The following is a 21,431-nucleotide window of genomic DNA, read 5'->3' on the forward strand; positions in this document are numbered from 1 at the left end:
TCAACATGGTGACACTGCTGTCAGGGTTCCTCCAAGCCATAATTCATAGGCAGCGGTCATCCACTGCCCTTGGGCGACCTAAGCGAGGCATGTCATCGACAGTTCCTGTTTCTCTGCATCTCCTCCATGTCCAAGCAACATCACTTTGGTTCACTCCGAGATGTCGTCTGGACACGTCCCTTGTTGAGAGCCCTTCCTCACACAAAGTAACAATGTGGACACTATCGAACCGCAATATTGACTGTCTAGGCATGGTTGAACTACAGGCAACAAGAGCTGTGTACCTCCTTCCTGGTGAAATGACTGGAACTGATCGGCTGTTGGACCCCCTCCGTCTAGTAGGCACTGCTCATGCATAGTTGTTTACATCTTTGGGCGGCGGGTTTAGTGACATCTCAACAATCAAAGGGACTGTGTCTGTGATACAACATCCACAGTCAATGTCTATCTTCAGGAGTTCTGGAAATCAGGATGATGCAAAACTTTTTTTGATGTGTGTACTTACCTCTTGCACCAAATACATAGAAAAGTTGCCATCTGAACACTCCTTTCATATGCAATGAATGTTGCTTACTAAATATTCAGTAACTGTTAGGTATTATTAATCAGGGTCCAGCTAGTTTGTGCCCTGAATCTGTGTGCCTTCTTCCTCCAAGTTGGCTCAGACTTTGCTTCCTTACAGGCTGCAGATGAAGCTGCTTAAAATTAATATTTCATTATCATTCGCTCCTCCACATAAATAAGAAGCTAGATTCAATTCACCATCTTATATTATCTTCAAAATTACAACTTGACATGATAAATGAGGACAGCTACTCTCACTTGTATACTGCCTCTCCGTACTATAGAACAGGGTACATAAATTATCTAAATTCATTGCAGTCATGTAATTTGAGTCTGTTGAATATATAGGCTGTTGCTTGTAACACAGAGTTTCTTAGTGACAGCTGCAGAGGCAGTGTGATTAAGATTTTTGCTGTTATCAAGTTTGAATACTGTGAGAGCATGCAGAATGCGAAGAAGTCAGGTTCATGTATGCACAGCTAATATGGCAAAAACTAGTACAACCTACAGTGCATCTATGCAGGGTAGTGATGACCTTGTGCTGATCTCTGAATTAATTGAAGCATTCACCAGTTCAACATCTGAGGGATCGATTGGGACAGGGGCCACATTCTACAGCCCTTCCAGCTGAAATTGTTGTACTGGCCATTAGAAGTGGAGGAATTAGTTAGTCGTCATTGGTTGGTTGTTTAGTTAGTTAGTTAGTTAGTTAAATGATCCATGGTTTATTTTGTAAGATAAATCATAATGATGTCGAACAAGTAATTTTACATTCACATCACATATTAATTTGTACAGACAGTTGCATTCTGAACATTTCTAAGTTTTTTTTTATTTTTTATTATTATTACAAAAAGAAAAAAGAAATACAAATGTGAGTTAGTAGCTCCTACTCACCATCCTTTACACGTTACATTAATAGAAATTCTTCTATGGAATAGGAGTTGTCAAGGAGATACTTTCTCACTTTGTTTTTGAATTTTACTTTTCTGTCTGTCAGACATTTTATATCACTGGGTATGCGATCAAAAACTTTTGTTGCAGTATTGTGCACACATTCTTGTGCTAAAGACAACCTTAGTGAGGAGCAATGAATGTTATTGTTCCTTCTGGTATTGTAATTATGTACATCATTGTTACTTTTGAACTGTAGTGGATTGCTTACAACAAACTTCATGACGTAATAAATATATTGTGAAGCAGTAGTCAGAATGTCCAACTCCTTACAGAGGTCTACAAGATGATCATGGGTGGGCACCGCATATTATTCTCACAGCATGTCTTTGCGCAATGAAGACCTTCTTTCTTAAAAATGGGATGCTGGGTTGCAGGTAGGCACAACAAAAAGGCTCTCATAATTAAAACTTTCTGTGATTAAAACACACACACACACACACACACACACACACACACACGACTGCAGTCTCAGGCAACTAAACTACACTGCTAGCAGCAGCACCAGTGCATGATGGGAGTGGCAACTGGGTGGGGGTAAGGAGGATGCTGGGGTGCGGAGGGGGAGGGCGAGGGATAGTATGGTGGGGATGGCGGACAGTGAAGTGCTGCAGCTTAGACAAAGGGCAGTAGAGAGGTGGGAAAAGGGAGGGGGGGGGGGGGGGAGTAGCGGAGGAAAAGGAGAGAAATAAAACGACAGGGTGTGGTGGTGGAATGACGGCTGTGTAGTGTTGGAATGGGAACAGGGAACGGGCTGTACGGGTAAGGACAGTGACTAACAAAGGTTGAGGCCAGGGTGGTTATGGGAACGTAGGATGTATTGCAGGAAAAGTTCCTACCTGTGCAATTCAGAAAAGCTGGTGTTGGTGGGAAGGATCCATATGGCACAAGCTTCATTGAAATGAAGGATATAATGTTTGGCAGCATGTTCAGCAACAGGCTGATCCACTTGTTTTTTGGCCACAGTTTGTCGGTGGCCATTCATGCAAACAGACAGCTTGTTGGTTGCCATGGCTTCATAGAATGAAGCATAGTGGTTGCAGCTTAGCTTGTAGACCACATGACTGGTTTCATGGGTAGTCCTGCCTTTGATGGGATAGGTGATACTAGTGACCGGACTGGAGTAGGTGCTGGTGGGAGGATGTATGGGACAGTCTTGCATCTAGGTCTCAAAGGAATATGAGCCATGAGGTAAGGGGTTCAGAGTAGGGGTTGTGTTGGGATGGACAAGTATATTGTGTTGGTTCAGTGGACGGCAGAGTACCACTGTGGGAGGAGTAGGAAGGATAGTGAGCAGAACATTTCTCATTTCAGGGCACAACAAGAGGTACTACAAATCCTGGAGGAGAATGTAATTCCATTGTTCCAGTCCTGGGCGGTCCTCCACCATTCACCGAACCTACACAATGTACTTGTCCATCCTTACACAAGCCCTGCTCCCAATCCCTTACCTCATGGCTCATACCCCTGTAGTAGACCTAGTAGCAAGACCTGTCCCATATATCCTCCCACCAACACCTACTTCAATCCGGTCACTAACATCACCCATCCCATCAAAGGCAGGCCTACCTGTGAAACCAGTCATGTGGTCTACAAGCTAACTTGTAACCACTGTGCTGCACTTTATGCAGACACGACAAGCTGTCTGTCCGCACGAATGGCCACCGACTAACTGTGGCCACGAATCAAGTGGACCACCCTGTTGCTGAACATGCTGCCAAACATGATATCCTTCATTTCAATGGCTGCTTCACAGCCTGTTCCATATGGATCCTTCCCACCAACACCAGCTTTTCTGAATTGCACAGGTGGGAACTTTTCCTGCAATACTTCCTATGTTCTCATAACCCACCTGGCCTCAACCTCCATTAGTCACTGTCCTTACCCATACAGCCCCTTCCCTGTTCCCATTCCAGCACTACACAGCCGTCATTCCACCACCACACCCTGTCTTTTTATTTCTCTCCTTTTCTGCTACTTCCCCCCTCCTTCCCACCTCTCCCCTGCCTACGTCTAACCTGCAGCACTTCACTGTCCGCCACCCCCACCATACTATCCCTTCCCCTACCCACCCCAGCCCCCCCTCCTTACCTCCACATTGTTCACAGTGTGGTTTCAGTTGCCTGAGACTACAGTCATATGTGTGACTTGCATTTACGTGTGTGTGTGTGTGTGTGTGTGTGTGTGTGTGTGTGTGTGTGTGTGTGTGTGCGCGCCTTTTGTTGACAAAGGTGTTGATTGCTGAAAGCTTTAATTGTGTGAGTCTTTTTTGCTGTGCCTATCTGCGACACAGCATCTCCTTCTCATAATATTGCCACATTCCACTCTGGATTTTCCATTTTTTGGTTTCTTGAAGATGAGTTACCCCAGAACATTATTCCATATGACATTATTGAATGAAAATATGCTAAATGCGTCAGCTTACTGATTTCTCTCTCGCCAAGATTTGCAATGGTTCTAAGCACAAATGTGACTGAACTAAGCTGTTTCTGGAATTGCGAAATGTGATTTTCCCCAATTCAAATTATCATCAATATGGAACCCAAAAAATGTTGAAGTTTCCAGCCATTTATTATTTCCTTACCATGTGTTACACTTATCACTGGTGTATTACCCATAGAAGTGCAGAAATGAATAAGTTGTGTCTTTTAAAATTGAGGGTGAGACCATTCACAAAAAACCAGTCAATAATACTTTTAAGAACTTTGTTCACCATTTCCGATGTTTCTTTACGATTGCTTGGATTGATTACAATACCAGTATCATCTGCAAAAAGAACTAATTCTGCTTGTTTTATATTAAATCGAAGATCATTTACATATATGAGGAACAGTAGTGGACCTAAGACTGAACCTTCGGGAACCCCATACGTGATTTCTTCCCAGTTCGATTTATGTCCCTCCAGATGACATATGGTGGGTGTAATATGCAATGCAACACATATTTCTTATTATGAGTGAAAATTAGGATGAACTACACTCTTTAACTATAATTGTGATTGTCTACCTTCCTTACCGATCTTGTTAATTTTATGTGCTTTTAAGTTACTACACATTAAATAGAAAGTACATGACTTCCAAAGTGTGTATTACTTTTATGGTCAATAGTTCCTACAACCTTCAATAGGACCAGAAGTCTTCAATAAACAAAAAAAGTCGAAGTGTAATGAAACATTCATACAATGTCGCCTGGTGTAGATATAAAAGATGTGATATGTTTACATTGTGTTATTTTCATAATAATTTTAGGGAAGCAATCATTAATTTAAAAGCTAGAAGAGTCAGCTGAAGAGTACAATTCATTTAGCATAAACAACCACATCTTAGATCTTAAACATGACACATGGATATTGAATCAAATCTTTGATTTTCTATCTCAAATTTTTATTCCATAACTAGAAACACATAAAAAAATCTTAGCAAGTTAAGTACTGTTCTCATGTTTATTAAAATAATTAATTACAAAAAGACAATAATATGTAGCATATCAACACTATATGTGTACTTTGTAAGTGTTTAATTATGCAGACTATACATTTCACCTCATATATTGCCTAACAATAGTGACAAATATTCAGTTTAAGTACACAAGAAAAATATTCTTATTAACAAAGGTGTCTAAATGACTGAACATGTATGGGATGTTCTCATTTACTCTCAAATTGTGCACAAAAGTTTTGCCATAATCATCAAACACATGAAGAAACAACCGTAACTTATATGATGCACTCTGAACTCATGCCACTTCCTTTAATGTGCAATTTCTTTTAATTCCTCCATACTAGTGTTGCAAGCCAGATTAAACAATAAGAAAAATAAAAATAAATTATTTTTAAATTTCAATAGTTATTAAAACAGTAAGTAACACAAAAAATTTTAAATAGGAAAAAAAATTGTGTGAAATGTGGAAAAATGAAAGCAAAGAATTGAAAATTTGTACAAATGGGCCTGTAAGCAATGTAAAAATAGGTCACCTACGGGTTCCTGCATGTAAAGAAATGTAAGGATGGTAGATGCAACATTTCACGGATCAAAAAATTTAACAATAGTATTAATAACAGCCTGGAGAGCTCACACCCAAAAGCTACTGCAAAAATTTAATGGGCATTAAACATTTTGAGAAGAAGACTTTCTGTGCATAGTTTGTACCAAGCAGATGAGATGTACAGTCTACAGTAGTCTATGGTGATGTCATGTTAGAGGTACTTTCATGCGAACAAAAATACTAACCTTCTAAAACACATAGTAAATATTTAATTGTATATACTGTCACCTTTTATCAGATAATTGAAAACTAATGTGAATTCACTGATTTCAAACAACAGTGCCTGAAACACTTGGCAATTTTGTCAACAGTATGCTTTTACAAAGGTTATCTGATCAATTAACTTTGTATTCTGCCTCTTCATACATATCTTCTCCAAGCTTCTCACATTTCCCGCTGCATGCTGGTAACATATCTATTTTGTGGAGGTGCCTGGTGACCAGGTGGACCAGCTTGGCTGTACAATAGACGATTACTTTGTGCCTGCGTAACATACACACTCTGAAAAATAAATAAATAAAAACTCAGTATACAGTATATTATCTTTTGTGTAAACTACTCATTTGTCTACTTGAAATTACAGGACCTGCTGAACGTGACTAAAGTCTAACGAGTACAGAATAAGAATATGGACTGCAGGTAAACTGAAGAAAGACAAAAGTAATGAAGCACAGCAGAAATGAGATTAGCAATAAACTTAACATGAAAATTGATGAACAAGAAGTATATGGAGTGAAGGAATTCTGTGAACTTGGTAGCAAAATAACACAAGAGATGAAGCAAGGGTGACATCAAAAATAGGTTAGTATAGGCTAATATGGCACTACTGACCAAAGAAGTATACTAGTATTAACAGCAGCCTTAAATTGAGGAACAAACCTCTAAGAATGTACATTTGGAGCACAGCGTTGTATGAAAGTGTATCATGGAACGTGCAAAAAATAGAAAAGAAGATAAGCGAAGCATTTGAGATGTGGTACTATATGATAATTGCGAGGGCTTTACTCATCCAATTTTCAAAATTCTTTTATCTTCTTGGTACTGATGTTCCTGATGCATATTTGCAATTTCAGCAGTTTTGAACATTCACTTCATTGTTGACAGTCAAAAAGGTTTCATGTGTTTTTGAGTGCTTGGCAAATTTTTAGTTCTGTAAAAGATGTATTGAAGAATATGCATAACATTTTGCTTGAAAAATGGAATAAAGTGCAGCACTGCATTCAAAATGTTCACTGTGTTTTTTGGTGGCTCTACTCTAATGTGTAAGACGAGAGTTTACAAGTGATATAAATGTTTCAAAGAGGATCAAGATGATGTTGAAGATGACAACCACCCTGCCCTAGCACATCAATTATTGATGACAATGTGGAATAAGTAAAGAAAATGCTTCTGGAAAATTGTCAAATCACCATCAGAGAGGTTGCTGATGAAATCGGCATATCCTTTGACTGATGTCAAGCAATTTTCTTGCATCTGGGCAAGATATGTGTCGCACAAAAGTTTGTTCAAAAGTTGTTGAATTTCCACCAAAAATGACATCATGCAGATATCACTGAGGAATTGCTGAACAAAGTCAACAATGATCCAGAGCTTCCAAAGAAGGCTGTAACTGGTGACAAAACATGGGTACACAGGTATGATGTAGAAGCCGACGCTCATTCATCCCAATGGAAACTGCCTGAAGAGCCAAGGCCAAAAATAAATTTGACAAGTTACATCACATGTGAAGGTTCTTCTCACTGTTTTCTTCAATTACAATGGGATAGTGCATCATGAGTGCCTGACTTATGGTTGCACAGTCAATAAGGGATACTAACTGGAAGTTATATGCCACTTGCGTGAAGCAATCCGATGAAAACCACCAGAATTTTGCCAAAATCACTTGCGGAAATTGCATCACGATAACACTCCCGCTCACACCTCAATGCTTGTTCGTGATTTTTTGGTGAGAAATGAAACTGTTATGTTGTCTCAGTCACTGTATCCACCAGACATAGTCCTCTGGAACTTCTTTCTATTCCCAAGGCTGAAGTAAACCATGAAAGAAGGTAGTGTTGCCACCATCAATGAGATGAAAACCAAATCACTGAAGGAGCTGAACATCATAACTAAAAGTGAGTTCCATAATTGCTTCCAAGACTGGAAAAAGTTCAGGTACAAGTGTATTACATCTGTGGAGATGACTTTGAAGGGGTCAAATTTGATGAGTAGATAAAAATTATTTAACAAAAACAAAAATTTCCATTACCTTTTGATCACATCTCATATCAAGAACACAGACAATAAGAAGAGAGGATAATAGGACATGTTGTTAAAACATCAGGAAACATTTTCCAAGACACAAAGATTGGAATGCATGCAACAAATAATTGGAGATTTTGGGTATGAGTGGAACTCTGGAATAAAGAGAGTTAGAGATGTACAAGAGAGGAAGTCATGACAAATCACATCAACCAATAAGATGCTTCATGGTGGGGAGACTGTTACAATGTAGAAAAATTCTTCCTACTGAAACAGAACTAGACTCAGTCTACAATAAAATAAAAACTAACATAACATTAAAACAACTACAGACAGCAATGACTGTTAATACCAACATTATAAAAAGTGGATAACCCTCTTCTAGTTTAAGTAAATATTGTCATCTACACTTTCATAGAAACAACCAAACACACACACCTGCCGAAGCAGTATCACACCTGGGTTATTGTTTTACCCCTTGCATTCTGGAAAATACTGGTCAAAATGTTTCTAATAGATGAACTTAACTACCCGACTCATAAAATTAACACGTAGCTATCATTCCTGTGACACTTTTGGTGTTAAGTGGATGCAAGTCTCATCTATAATATAAAATCATGGCACAAAATCTATTGGATCATTTTTTAAATATTTAAAATATAGCTGAGAAATTCATTATCAGGTTTGTTTCTGGTCAGTATATTATCAGGTTTGTTTCTGGTCAGTATAGAGCAAAAATGACAAGACCCTGCAAAAATCCTTTTGATAGTAAATTTTTCATTGCAGAATTTACTCATAAATATTCCAAACATTCATCAAGCAACATATTCTTGATGATTGGTCAGAAATGAATGGCACATAAACTGCTGAAAAAATTATTTCCAGAGTGTATTGATTCCTCATAATATGTGAGATTATTCTCTCCTCTTTCTTAAATACGGGTTTTTACTAGGTTAAAGAAAGGTAAACCTGAATTTATATCTTTTGTAGATTTACAGAAAGCTTTTGACAATATCTACCGGAATACACCCTTTAAAATTTTGAAGAAAGAAGGGATAAAATATAGGCAGCAAAAGGTTTTACGCACAATATTTTGACGACTAGTCCTGTTGTCTTCTTCAGGTGATCTGAGTAGTGTTGTTACATGTACTTGCAGCACCTAAAGAAGACAATGGGGTTGGTCCTCATCAAAATATTGTGCACAATACAGAAATGACAACTTGTCCATATATCTGGAAAAAAACAATTATATTGTAACTGGTTGGTTGCTTGGTTGGTTGGCTGGATTAAAAGAGGGGGGAAAGGGTCCAAACTACGAGGTCATCAGTCCCCTGTTCTGAACAAAACAATACCACAAGTGTGAGAATAAAATAAACGATGACGGACAACGAACATGTAAATGGACATCGGGGACAAGAAAACCACAGAAACGCTAGAAGCAGGATGAAGAGATTAAAACAACAAAGCAGATTACCATGGAAGGCTAACCATGAAGGTTTTTTAAAAAAAAAAAAGGAGAAGCCAGCCACTCTGCAACACATTAAAACCTCCGCCCTAGAAGTACTAGGGTGCTGGACACAGAGGGCCAAAGGACATGTGCCAAAACTTAGATCAAAAGAAAAAACCCACCATCACAAATAAAATGTAAAACTAAATCAGCTGATGAGGCGTTGTCAGATAAAATTAGCGGCAACGAGTCCGGTAACCCAAGATTTCATCACTGGGCAGTCAAAGTGGGACAGTGCACCAGAATAAGGGCCACTGTCAGCCGGGCACCGCAACGACACTCAGGTGGGTCTTCAAGGCGCAGGAGGTAACCGTGGGTCACCCAAGTGTGGCCAATGTGGAGCCGGCAGAGGACAACTGATTTCCTGCGAGAGGCCCGCATGGAAGACGTCCACACATTCATAGTCTCCTTAATGACACACAGTTTGTTGTGTGTACTGTTATGCCGTTCTGTCTTCCAAAGCCAAAAACCCTATGGCTTAAGTCAGAACGCAGGTCAGGTCCAGAAATGCCCATCTTCAGAAGCGGTTTCCACATAGCCTGTTTGGCCAGCCTGTCGGCAAGTTTGTTGCCTGGGATGCTGACATGTCCTGGGGTCTACACAACCACCACTGAACAACGGGACTGGTCAAGGGCATAGATGGACTCCTAGACGGATGCCACCAAAGGATGGCGAGGGTAGCACTAGTCGATAGCTTGTAGGCTGCTCAATGGGCCAGTACACAGAAGAAACGATTCCCCAGGGCATGGACAGATACACTGAAGTGAACGAGAAATGGCCACCAGCTCTGCAGTGAATACACTGCAGCCACTGGGCAAGGAATGCTGTTCAAATTGGCCTTTGTGGACGTAGGTGAAGCCAACATGACCATCAGCTATTGAGCCGTCAGTGTAAACCACTTCAGAGCCCTGGAACACATCAAGAATCAAAAGGAAGTGACAGCGGAGAGTGGCAGGAGTAACCAACTCGTTAGGGTCATGCGAAAGGTCCAGACGAATCTGCGGCCTAGGTGTACACCATGGAGGTGTATGCAGACAGACCCGGATGGGAGGTGGTAAAGGGAAGGACTCCGGTTCAGACACAAGCGATCGCATGCGAACCACAATCATTAGCCCTGACCTGGGCCACCAATGCGGGAGATGAACTGCCATAAGTGGAAAAAGGAGACAGTAATTTGGATGCTCAGGAGAACTACGAATGTGGGCCGCATTATTGATTATTGGTGGGCAGTTGTGCATGCGTGACTTTCAATGGAGGGACTTCGGCCTCCACCAGGACACTGGTCACCGGACTCGTTCTAAAAGCTCCCATCGTTAGGCGAACACCACAGTAGTGCACTGGGTCGAGTACACGCAACACGGAGGGCACCGTCGAACCATAAATCAGACTCCCATAGTCAAGGCAGGATTGAACAAGGGCTTTGTAGAGCTGCAAGAGAGTAGAGCAATCTGCACCCCAGTTGGTATTGCCCAGGCAGTGGAGGGCATTGAGTTGCTGCCAGCACTTCCGCTTGAGCTGACAAATGTGAGGTAGCCAAGTCAATCGGGTGTCGAAAACCAATCCTAAGAATCGATATCTCTCCACTACAGTGAGTGGATCGTCTTGAAGGTGAAGTTCTGGTTCCGTATGAATGGGACGATGCCAACAGAAGTGCAAGACACACGACTTCGCGGCCGAAAACTGGAAGCCATGGCCGTGAGCCCATGACTGCGCTTTGTGGATGGCTCCCTGTAGGTGCTGCTCAGCAACACCAGTACTGGTGGAACAGTACGAAATGCAGAAGTCGTCTCCATACAGAGAAAGTAAGCCAGACGGCACTACAGCTGCTGCTAGACTGTTAATGTCCATTAAAAATAGTGATACACTCAAGACAGAGCCCTGCGGAACCCCATTCTCCTGTATATGGGGGAAACTATGGGAGGCACCAACTTGGCCTTGGAAAGTTCGGAGCGACAGGAAATTCTGAATAAAAAATCAGGAGCGGGCCTCGGAGACCCCACCCATATAATGTGGCAAGGGTATGATGTTGCCAGGTGGTGTCACACGCTTTGCGTAGATCAAAAAAGACGGCAACAAGGTGCTGGCGTCTGGAAAAGGCTGTTCAGATAGCAGACTCAAGGGACACAAGATTATCAATAGTAGAGCACCCCTGGCTGAAGCTGCCCTCACATGGAGCCAGTAGGCCATGTGACTCCAGAACCCAACCCAACCACCGACACACCATACGTTCCAGCAGCTTACATGCAACGTTGGTGAGGCTGATGAGCCGATAGTTATCCACATCAAGTGGGTTTTTACCCAGTTTGAGCACCGGAATGATGGTGCTCTCCCGCCCATTGTGAAGGAAAGACGCCATCGCACCAGATCCGGTTGAAGATGACAAGGAGATGGTGCTTGTAGTCAGACAAGAGATGTTTAATCATCTGACTGTGGATCCGATCCGGTCCAGGAGCTGTGTTGGGGCAATGTGCAAGTGAGCTGAAGAGTTCCCACTCCATAAATGAGGCGTTGTAGGGTTCACTGTGGCTTGTAGTGAATGGGAGGACTTTCCTTGCCATCCGCCGTTTGAGGGTGCAAAAGGCTGTGGGGTAATTCTCCGACGCAGAGGCTCAAGCATAGTGCTCAGCAAAGTGCTCAATCGCGTTTGCATCGGTACATAGCACGGCATTGATGGTAATGCCGGGTACCCAAAGAGACATCTGATCATTGATCAGACTTGGTAAGGCGACATATGGCACCCAACGGTCAACACATACCTCTCCCAACACTCCTTTCATATGGCACCCAACAGTCAACACGTACCTCTCCCAACACTCCTTTTCCCGTTGTTTTATAAGAAGGCATATATGGGCATGGAGCTGTAGAGCTCACTGACGCTCCATAATTGCCTCGACTTCCACGACCACCACGGGACAGTATTTCGCCGGGGGCACCCTATAGAGCGAGGGATCGCGTTTTCTGCCACAGAAATGATTGTGATAGTCACTTGCTCAACCATCACATCGATGTCACCATATGGTGGAGAGTGAACTGTGAACATCAGAGGTGCAAGTTTCCCAGTTCGCCTTGTTTAAAACCCATCTGGGCAGGCGTCCGTGGGCCTGATGCCGGGGCAATGACAGGAAGATGGGGAAATGGTCACTACCACACAGGCCGTCAAGTGCTCTCCAGTGGATAGATGGGAGAAGTTCTGGGCTGCAAATTGATAAATCAATGGCCGAGTAACTACCTCAAGCCACACTGAAATGTGTGGCGGCCCCATAATTTAATAGGTGGAGGTTGAAATGAGACAGTAAAATCTCTGCCTCAGCCAATAAGCATGGTGTCACTCCACAAGGGGTTATTGGTGTTAAAATTTCCCAAAAGTAGGAAAGGTTTGGGGAGTTGCTCAATCAGTGCAGCAAATACATTCAGGGGTACTGCACCATCTGGAGGAAGATATACATTGCAGACAGTTATTTTGTATTTTGTCCATATTCTGACAGCCACAGCTTCAAAATGGATTTGCCGGTTACAGTCGCTATGGTTCCTTTAATATCCCTTATAGTCACGGAGGGTAGGGGCCCGCATTTCTGGGAACCAGGTTTCCTGGAGGGCAATGCAGATAGCCAGGTGTAAAGCTTAACAGTTGCTGTAGCTCAGACTGGCGGTGGAAAAAACCGCCACAATTCCACTGGAGGATGACATCATCATGAGACTGGGAAGGCATGGAACATTCAATGAGGCATTTTACACCTCAGGGTCACCTGCTGTCACCGACTTTTTGCCTGAGCAGCCTGTATCCATTGTGTCTGAGGGTCCGGCAAGATCCAGGTCCTCGGCAGATGCCAGAATCTCCACCCCATCCTCAGACGCAGAACTTATAGGTAGCGGTGGTGTGGGTGCCACCGCAAGTTCCTTGTTCTGAGGGGTCTTCTTTTTCGATTTCTCGCGCTGTTCTTTGAGTTTCCCTGGGTGGTAGGACTTCACTGAATCAGTCACCAGGACTGATGATGAGCATGAAGCCCTACCACCAGCTGCTTTTGGGCTCTTCAGCCACTGGCGGGTGTCAGAAAACTAGGAAGGGAGTGACGCAAGGAACCTCTTCCTGGCGAAAGGAGCCGAAGAAGCCTTACCCTTCTCTGGCTCAGAAGTGGGGACTGAAATCCCCAATGGTTGGGGGGCGGGGGGGGAGGTGTTCCTCCCAAAGTAGGTGGTACGGGAGCAACAGGGAGGGAAGTTCCCCTCGCCATCAAGGGGGCAGATGTAGTCTCCCAGTTATGAGACGCAACAGGAATTCGAGGAACTGATAGGGTGAGAACTGTTCTTGTAGCGACGTATGAGGTGGTCATAGCCACAAGATGCAAGTGCTCAAATTTTCTCTTAGCCTCAGTGTAGGTCAGTCAGTCTAGAGTATTATATTCTGTGATTCTGTAAAATCCTGCAGTCTGGTGAGCAAGGTGAATGATGCTCTCCGCAGTTGACACAGATGGGAGGTGGGTCGCATGGAGTATTGGGATGCAATGGACATCCACAATCTCGACAGGTGAGACTGGAAGTACAGCAGGAAGACATGTGGCTGAACTTCCAGCACTTAAAACACCTCATTGGGGGAGGGATCTATGTTTTGACGTCACAGCGGTAGACAATCACCTTGACCTTCTCTGCCAATGTGTCACCTCGAAGGTCAAGATGAAGGCACCGGTGGCAACCTGGTTATCCCTCGGACACCGATGGATGCACCAGACGAAATGAACACCTTGCTGCTCTAAATTGGCGAGCAAAAGAAGGTCCCTGTGGAATATAATACCCTGGACCATATTTAAGCTCTTATGAGGCATGATGGTAACAGAAACATCCCCCAACTTGTCACAAGTGAGTAATGCCTGTGACTGAGCAGAGGATGCTGTTTTCATCAAAACTGACCCAGAGCACATTTTGGACAAGTCCTCCTCCTCCCCAAACTTGTCCTCGAAATGTTCCACAAAAACTGAGGCTTCATGGACATAAAAGACTCCCCATCAATTCTCGTACATACAAGGTATCGGGGCGAATAAGCTTCACTGCCATCCTTAGCCTGGCGTTTCTCCCATGGTGTGGCCAGGGAGGGGAACGACTTGGGGTCATATTTCTTAGCATTAAAGTTAGACTTTGCCTGCTTAGAGACTGCTGGTGGCAGACCACCAGCAAAAAATGATGTACTATGCTTCTTGGCATGTCATCCATCCTAATGCCACCCACTCCAACCAGGGGCTGTCCCCACGGGCGCCACCTAGCTGCAGCAAAGGCCACCTGGTAGGATGGCCATTGCCGGGAATCCCAATGCCCCAGGGTGACGGACATCTACTCCTTGGCATATGTGGGGAGTTAACGGCGCAGGCATCAGCAGAGCGATCCCTGTGTTGTTAGGGGACTACAACCAACAGCTTACATGGCGGCCCCACCACAAAGGACTGGCTACTGTGCCAGATATGAGGTACAAAGAAGTCCATAGTCATCGTCAGCACAGAAAGTGACACTGCGTAGTGCATGGTGGAAAACACACCCAGGAAGGTGTCCTTGCCCAAGAGATGGAGAATGGACAGGACTGCAATGCAACAACGAGAAAGTGGACTAAAGACCTCAATGCACGATGAACATGATGCACCATGTAAGGCGCCCCTCCACAATTGGTTCGCTCTTTGGGAAAATTTTTAAAATTGGAGGTCAAACCCTACAGGGGACCATCATATAAAGGCCGAAATGTGTGAGACTCCTTTTAGGCACCTCTTATGGCAGGCAGCAATACCTGAGGCCTATTCTTACCCCGCAGGGGTCTATTGTAATTCTGCCAGACACAACAAAGGATTTGCAAGAGCAGTTAAATGGAATGCGTAGTGTCTTGAGAAAAGGTTATAAGATGGACATAAACAAAAGAAAGCTGAAGTAAATCAGGTGATACCGAGGGAATTATAATAGGAAACGAGACACTAAAAGTAGTGGATGAGTATTGCCATTTGGGCAGTAAAATAGCTGATGAAGGCTGAAGTAGAGAGGATATAAAATGTAGACTGTCATTGGCCAGTAAAACACTTTTGAAGGAGAGAAATTTAACTGTTAGGAAGCCTTTTCTGAAGGTATATGTCTGGAGAGTAACCTTGTCTGGAAGTGAAACATGGACCATATGCAGCTCAGACAAGAACAGAATAGGAGCTTTTGAAATGTGCTGCTACAGAGGAGTGCTGAAGATTATGTGGGCAGATGAGTAAGTAATGAGGAGGTACTGAATCAAATTGCAAAGTAAATTTGTGGCAGTATAAGAAAGGGTCAGGATGATAGGACACATCCTGGGGCATCCCAGAATCGTCACTTTGGCAATTGAGTGAATGGGGGAGGGGGGAGCGTGTAAAAACTGCACAGTGAAACCTAGGTAGGAATACAGTAAGCAGGTTAGCCACATATGAAGTTTGCATTGTGTAGACCAGTGAAGAGAGCTCTAAGAAACCAATATTTGGACTGAAGATAACAATAACAACAATTACTACTACTACTACTACTACTACTACTACTACTACTGATTCTTTCCACTGATTTGGAATTTTCCTTTGCCCCCAGACTCACTGAAGATACCAAGGGTCATTTGGGTTGATTTTTTTGCCTCTGTGTACAAGAGCTCTTCACAGAATCAGAGGTAAGCAACTGGGTTGTTGGAAATGAAGTTTGTAGCATCTTTTCCTCCTTGCTGGGATATTTTGGTAAAAGCTGATGTTTGGCATCCATACTTGCCATGTTCAGTGTCTGATAAATATACATCCTAAGACTCTTTTGACTTCACTTGCAAGTCATTTCGCCATTCCTTCTTACACTCTGTACTCCTCCCACTCCACCTGTTTTCATCCCAATTTCCATTTTAGTTAAAAATGTGATTTCTCTAGTATCTCTCTCTTCAGCTCTTTGTTTCAGAACCAAGAACTTTTTCTTCTTTCATCTACTTACCTTAGAGTCCAACAACTTCTGCAGTTGGCTTCGCTTCTTCTTTGACCTTGAACCATTCTAAAATGTACCTTTCACTCTGCAGCAGAATGCATACAAATTTGAAACTATTTGTCGAATTATGCATTGGCCCATTCTGTTGGTGCCTGGTTACAAATGGTTTCCCCATCCATCTATGTAGAGGTTTGTAATGGATTGTTCACCACTGTTTTCTCTCTTTAAAAAAATCCCTTTCACTGCCTCTTGATCTCAGTTTTTATCATTTGCTTTTCTGTACAACACCTGCGCTCTATAAACAATTGTCAGATATGTCATTTCCTGACAGAAAATTGTACTTTGTTTCTGATTTGTCACGAATTTCTGACCTCCTGCCCACTGAGTGTACTGTTGTATATCCCTGCATTTAAAAAAGGAGTTCTCGGCACTTAAATGCTGTTCTTGATACTAAGTGCACTAAAAGTTGCAAGGACTCTCAGCATTTTGCTTCAAGTTGATAGACTGTTCTCCATGTGGGACCAGAATTTCATTTGCCTCAGTCCTTAATGAACAGAACAATTCTGACACTGTTCACTTCACCTGATGTGTTCCATTCTATACGAAAAATCTCTGTAAACCATTCTCTCTCTTAATTTTTTCCTTGATTTCACTTCGACACATGCTATCAATACAATTTGTTCTGGCTCTACAACTTGCCACACTTTCCAAGCTCAAGTTTTTTTATGTTCCCAATCATTTTTCTACATATATAAGTGGTCAGTGTCAGTAATGCACTCAGACTGTTAACTGACAATGCTTTTATCTGCAGGAATGTGTTTTCACTGGGCAGTTGAAAGAAACTGCAGAAAACTTCGACAATGTAGGTCTAATGAATAGTACTTCTCCATAGAGTCTGCTGCACTGTTAAAATATGTAGTGGTGACACTATGGAGTGATATGAAATAAAACAAATTTGTGAAATTTGTTTTAGTTGAATGAAAAATTACAATTAACGGGGGGAATTATTTGGAAGTGTACTGCATCTGGAAAAAAACTAATGGAAATGATACTACTTCTCCAGTATCTGGAGTCTGTACTGTGCAGAAGAATGTCTCCCCAGAAGGAAGAATCACAGAAGGCATAAAGGAAGAAGAAATTGAATTAACAAGATGTAGATAGTGCAGTTAAGAAACTGAAGAATAATAAGACACCAGGAGAATATAGGATAATGGCAGAGATGTTGAAAGCAGGGGGTGGGAAACTTCAGAAAAAGATGTATAATCTCGTAAGTGAAATATCGAGAAAAGAGTAGATCCCGAAAGAGTGGTAGTGAGCTGCCATTATCTCACTGCACAAAAAGACCAATAAAAGGATTTGTAGTAATTAGAGGAATTTCTCTACTAAGCGTAACATACAAAGTGCTATCATTAATAATTCTGGAAAAGCTGACGTCTTTTGCTGAAGAAACTATTGGAGAGGACCAGGCAGGTTTTGCGGGCAGGAAGATCAACCATGGATCAAATTTTCTCTTTGATACAAACCTGGGAGATGTGCTAGGAACATATCACAGTATACACAGATTAAGTAATTGCTTTTTTAATTTGGTCCTGGAGAAAGTAATTCAGGAGGTGAAAAAGCAAGGTAAAGGGGTGAAGCTAAATGGAAGAATGCAGCTATTGGGATATGCAAACGACATTGCACCCATAGCGGAGTCAGAGGAAGAGATGGCAGAAACCTGTAGAGGATTTGGCAAAGAATGCCAGTATGACTGGATCGAGGATTAATTTGAAGAAGATTGAAATGGCAGAAGTATCCAGAGAAGTACCTAATAATGCCCCATTACAGGTTGGAATATGGAATATAATTGAAGTGGAAACTTTTAAGTACTTCGTCACCTTGTTCAACAGGCATAATAACCTATAACAAGAAAATAATCAACTTACTTCAGTGTGAAACAAATAACATCATCAAAAAATATGTCAGTTAAGACCAAACTTAAAGCCTTTAATGCAGTGGTGGTACCAGTGTTGTTATATGGGACATAAATGTTAAGTACCACAACAAAGATGAAGAGAACAAGCTGGTCTTTGATCATGAGAAAGATCTTTGGACCAATCCGTTTAGAGAACACATGGAGACATAGAAAGAACCAGGAACTGTAGGACAAATGAACATCAAGCAGAAAATGAAAGTGCACAGAATAAGCCTGGCAGGGCACACTGCCAGGAGGACAGAAACTTATGAGAAAACCTGCTGGAGCTCACCGAATTGGAAGAGCAAGGTAGTGACGGGAAAACTAACTGCAGGGCCTTCAGCAGTCCGGTGTCCATGAGAAATGGGTCAAAAGTGCTCAAGACCACTATCTATGGGGGAACAAAGTAAGGTCGTCGCATGACCTTCAGAGTCTGTGTTCGCTGATATGCGTGTATGTGCGTATCATGTAGTCTAACAGAAAATGTTAAGGGTGTCAAACACTGGGTTGCATCAGATCTATGCAGCTCAAACAAAAGTATAAAAGCAATGACCAGGGAACGTAAAATTATAATAATGGTAAAAATGTTCTTGTAAAAACTGCTTGGTAAACTTAAAGTCTGTTCATCTGCTGATACCACATTTCAATAGCAGTCAGTTAAGACACAATGAAAGATCACCTGAAAAGTATGGTTTGGTTTGCAACACAGTACTCCCTTTACCTCAAAATATCTAAAATAGGAGTGGCGTTCACAAGTGTTTTACAATAGCAGTTTTTGTGCACCTTATTTATTAATTAACATGAGTTGATGTACAGGGATCTCTCAATGTGCACACCCCCCCCCCCCCCCCCCAACGTCAATGCACCATTGCCACCTTCCTGGGTAACTTCATTATTGAGTCACAAAACCACTGTTTGGGGGTACTACACCCACTCATGGATGGCTGCCTGCAATTCTTTGATGTTGCCAAATCTTTTATCCTGCATCTGTTGGATAAAGATGAATATGGTGGGTGTAGCATAACAATGAGTCCCAGTGATGCCAACTTCGCTCATCATTCCACTGCTAATGACAATGACCTGTCCCATAAACAGGAGTTTCTTTACCACACAGCATAGTTAAACCGTTAAGAATATCTGTACTTCTGACTCCTTCCTTCCACAAAAACCATGCAAGTCCCTCTTTAACCATGATAGTCACCTTCCATCTTGTCCATAGCTTTCTCTACAAAAAAAGATTGCTGTCATCGAGTAAAACTGAAGTGATATCAGGTGTTCCCCAGGGAAGCGTCCTGGGACCTCTGCTGTTCCTGATCTATATAAATGACCTGGGTGACAATCTGAGCAGTTCTCTTAGGTTGTTCGCAGATGATGCTGTAATTTACCGTCTAGCAAGGTCATCTGAAGACCAGTATCAGTTGCAAAGAGATTTAGAAAAGATTGCTGTATGGTGTGGCAGGTGGTAATTGACGCTAAATAATGAAAAGTGTGAGGTGATCCCCATGAGTTCCCAAAGAAATCCGTTGGAATTCGATTACTCGATAAATAGTACAATTCGCAAGGCTGTCAATTCAACTAAGTACCTGGGTGTTAAAATTACGAACAACTTCAGTTGGAAAGACCACATAGATAATATTGTGGGGAAGGCGAGCCAAAGGTTGCGTTTCATTGGCAGGACACTTAGAAGATGCAACAAGTCCACTAAAGAGACAGCTTACACTACACTTGTTCGTCCTCTGTTAAAATATTATTGCGCGGTGTGGGATCCTTACCAGGTGGGATTGACAGAGGACATCGAGAGAGTGCAAAAAAGGGCAGCTCATTTGTATTATCACGTAATAGGGGAGAGAGTGTGGCAGATATGATACGCGAGTTGGGATAGAAGTCATTAAAGCAAATACGTTTTTCGTCACGGCGAGATCTATTTACGAAATTTCAGTCACCAACTTTCTCTTCCGAATGCAAAAATATTTTGTTGAGTCCAACCTACATAGGTAGGAATGATCATCAAAATAAAATAAGAGAAATCAGAGCTCGAACAGAAAGGTTTAGGTGTTCATTTTTCCCGTGCACTGTTCGGGAGTGGAACGGTAGAGAGATAGTATGATTGTGGTTCGATGAACTCTCTGCCAAGCACTTAAATGTGAATTGCAGAGTAATCATGTAGATGTAAATGTAGATGTAGATGTAGAACACACAATGTTCACAACTGTCATCTAGTGTCTGCAAGGTGTTCTGGAATCAGTTCACTAGGTCACTGTTCTACAAGAGGACTTACCTGTAGTTTGAGCAGTATTAGTAAGACAACAGAACTGTAAATCATTCCAGTATACCCCTTGTAATTCTGGACTTCTTCAGCGAATTGGATGGCTAACAACCCCATCGGCAGTCCCATTAGGTCCAGCTTTATCTAAAACTCAAATTGCTCTGCTGTTGCTGTCCACGGTGTGCTTCAGTAGACTCTTATTAATGACGATATGGGTTATCAGTGATTTTGGGGGTGGCCATAATTGCACCAGTAGAAGCTATCACTTGATACAAGTAACAACTTTAGACTCAGCTCATAGATCAATTATAGAGCTGATCTTGTGTGCTCCAAGAATCACCCTAAGCATTCTTTCCTGAACAACAGAAACTATGATTTTAACAACTGGATATCTTGCTAACCAATAAACCAGGCACAAATTATTCAGGCAATAATTTCAGATTTTTCTGAATTCATTCCTTCTTCTTGGCAGAAGCAATCAACAATCTTCCTTGGCTAATATTAATTTTCCTGGCAGCTTCCCTTACTTCAGTTGAATTAGTAGCACGATTAATGGAAATCAAGAACTTTGTCTCTGACCTCTACTTATGCTCGTTATTTATATATCCTGTGCCCTCTCTTACTATCAGAAATTCCACATTTTTCTGCTCTTGGTCTATGCCTGAACATTTACAAGAGTCCGCTTCCTCTGTATTCTTATAATAAATCAAAGTGTGTCATCTGCCTTAAGAACAAACAACGTTCAAGTGGCTTCAGAAAACTTTGTTACAAACAGACCAGAGTTTCAGGGAACAGTTGCACTGAAATCTGTAAAAAGGAGGTTTGCTTGAAGGAATTCACTCAAGTAATTCTTGAAAAGTCCCACTGCCAAAACAGTCTCTGTCTGAAAGGCAAATGAAGCTTACTGTTACTTATGTTTGTGTAAATAATATTGTTGTAACAGTGTCTATAGTGAG

At 42.1% G+C, this 21,431-nt stretch overlaps 1 protein-coding gene across 1 annotated transcript in view; it reads right to left on the reverse strand.

Moving 5' to 3' along the window:
- Nucleotides 1-4,947: 4,947 nt before the first annotated feature.
- LOC126203001 (G protein pathway suppressor 2) overlaps nt 4,948-21,431 on the reverse strand; it is a 132,950-nt gene continuing 116,466 nt past the window's right edge. The window contains exon 9 of the mRNA XM_049937199.1: nt 4,948-6,063. Within this exon, the coding sequence (XP_049793156.1) occupies nt 5,947-6,063 (117 nt within the window). The 3' untranslated portion in view covers nt 4,948-5,946. The remainder of the gene's footprint in view (nt 6,064-21,431) is intronic.

Source organism: Schistocerca nitens, chromosome 9, assembly GCF_023898315.1.
Source record: "Schistocerca nitens isolate TAMUIC-IGC-003100 chromosome 9, iqSchNite1.1, whole genome shotgun sequence".
In the NCBI taxonomy this organism is placed as follows: Eukaryota; Metazoa; Arthropoda; class Insecta; order Orthoptera; family Acrididae; genus Schistocerca; species Schistocerca nitens.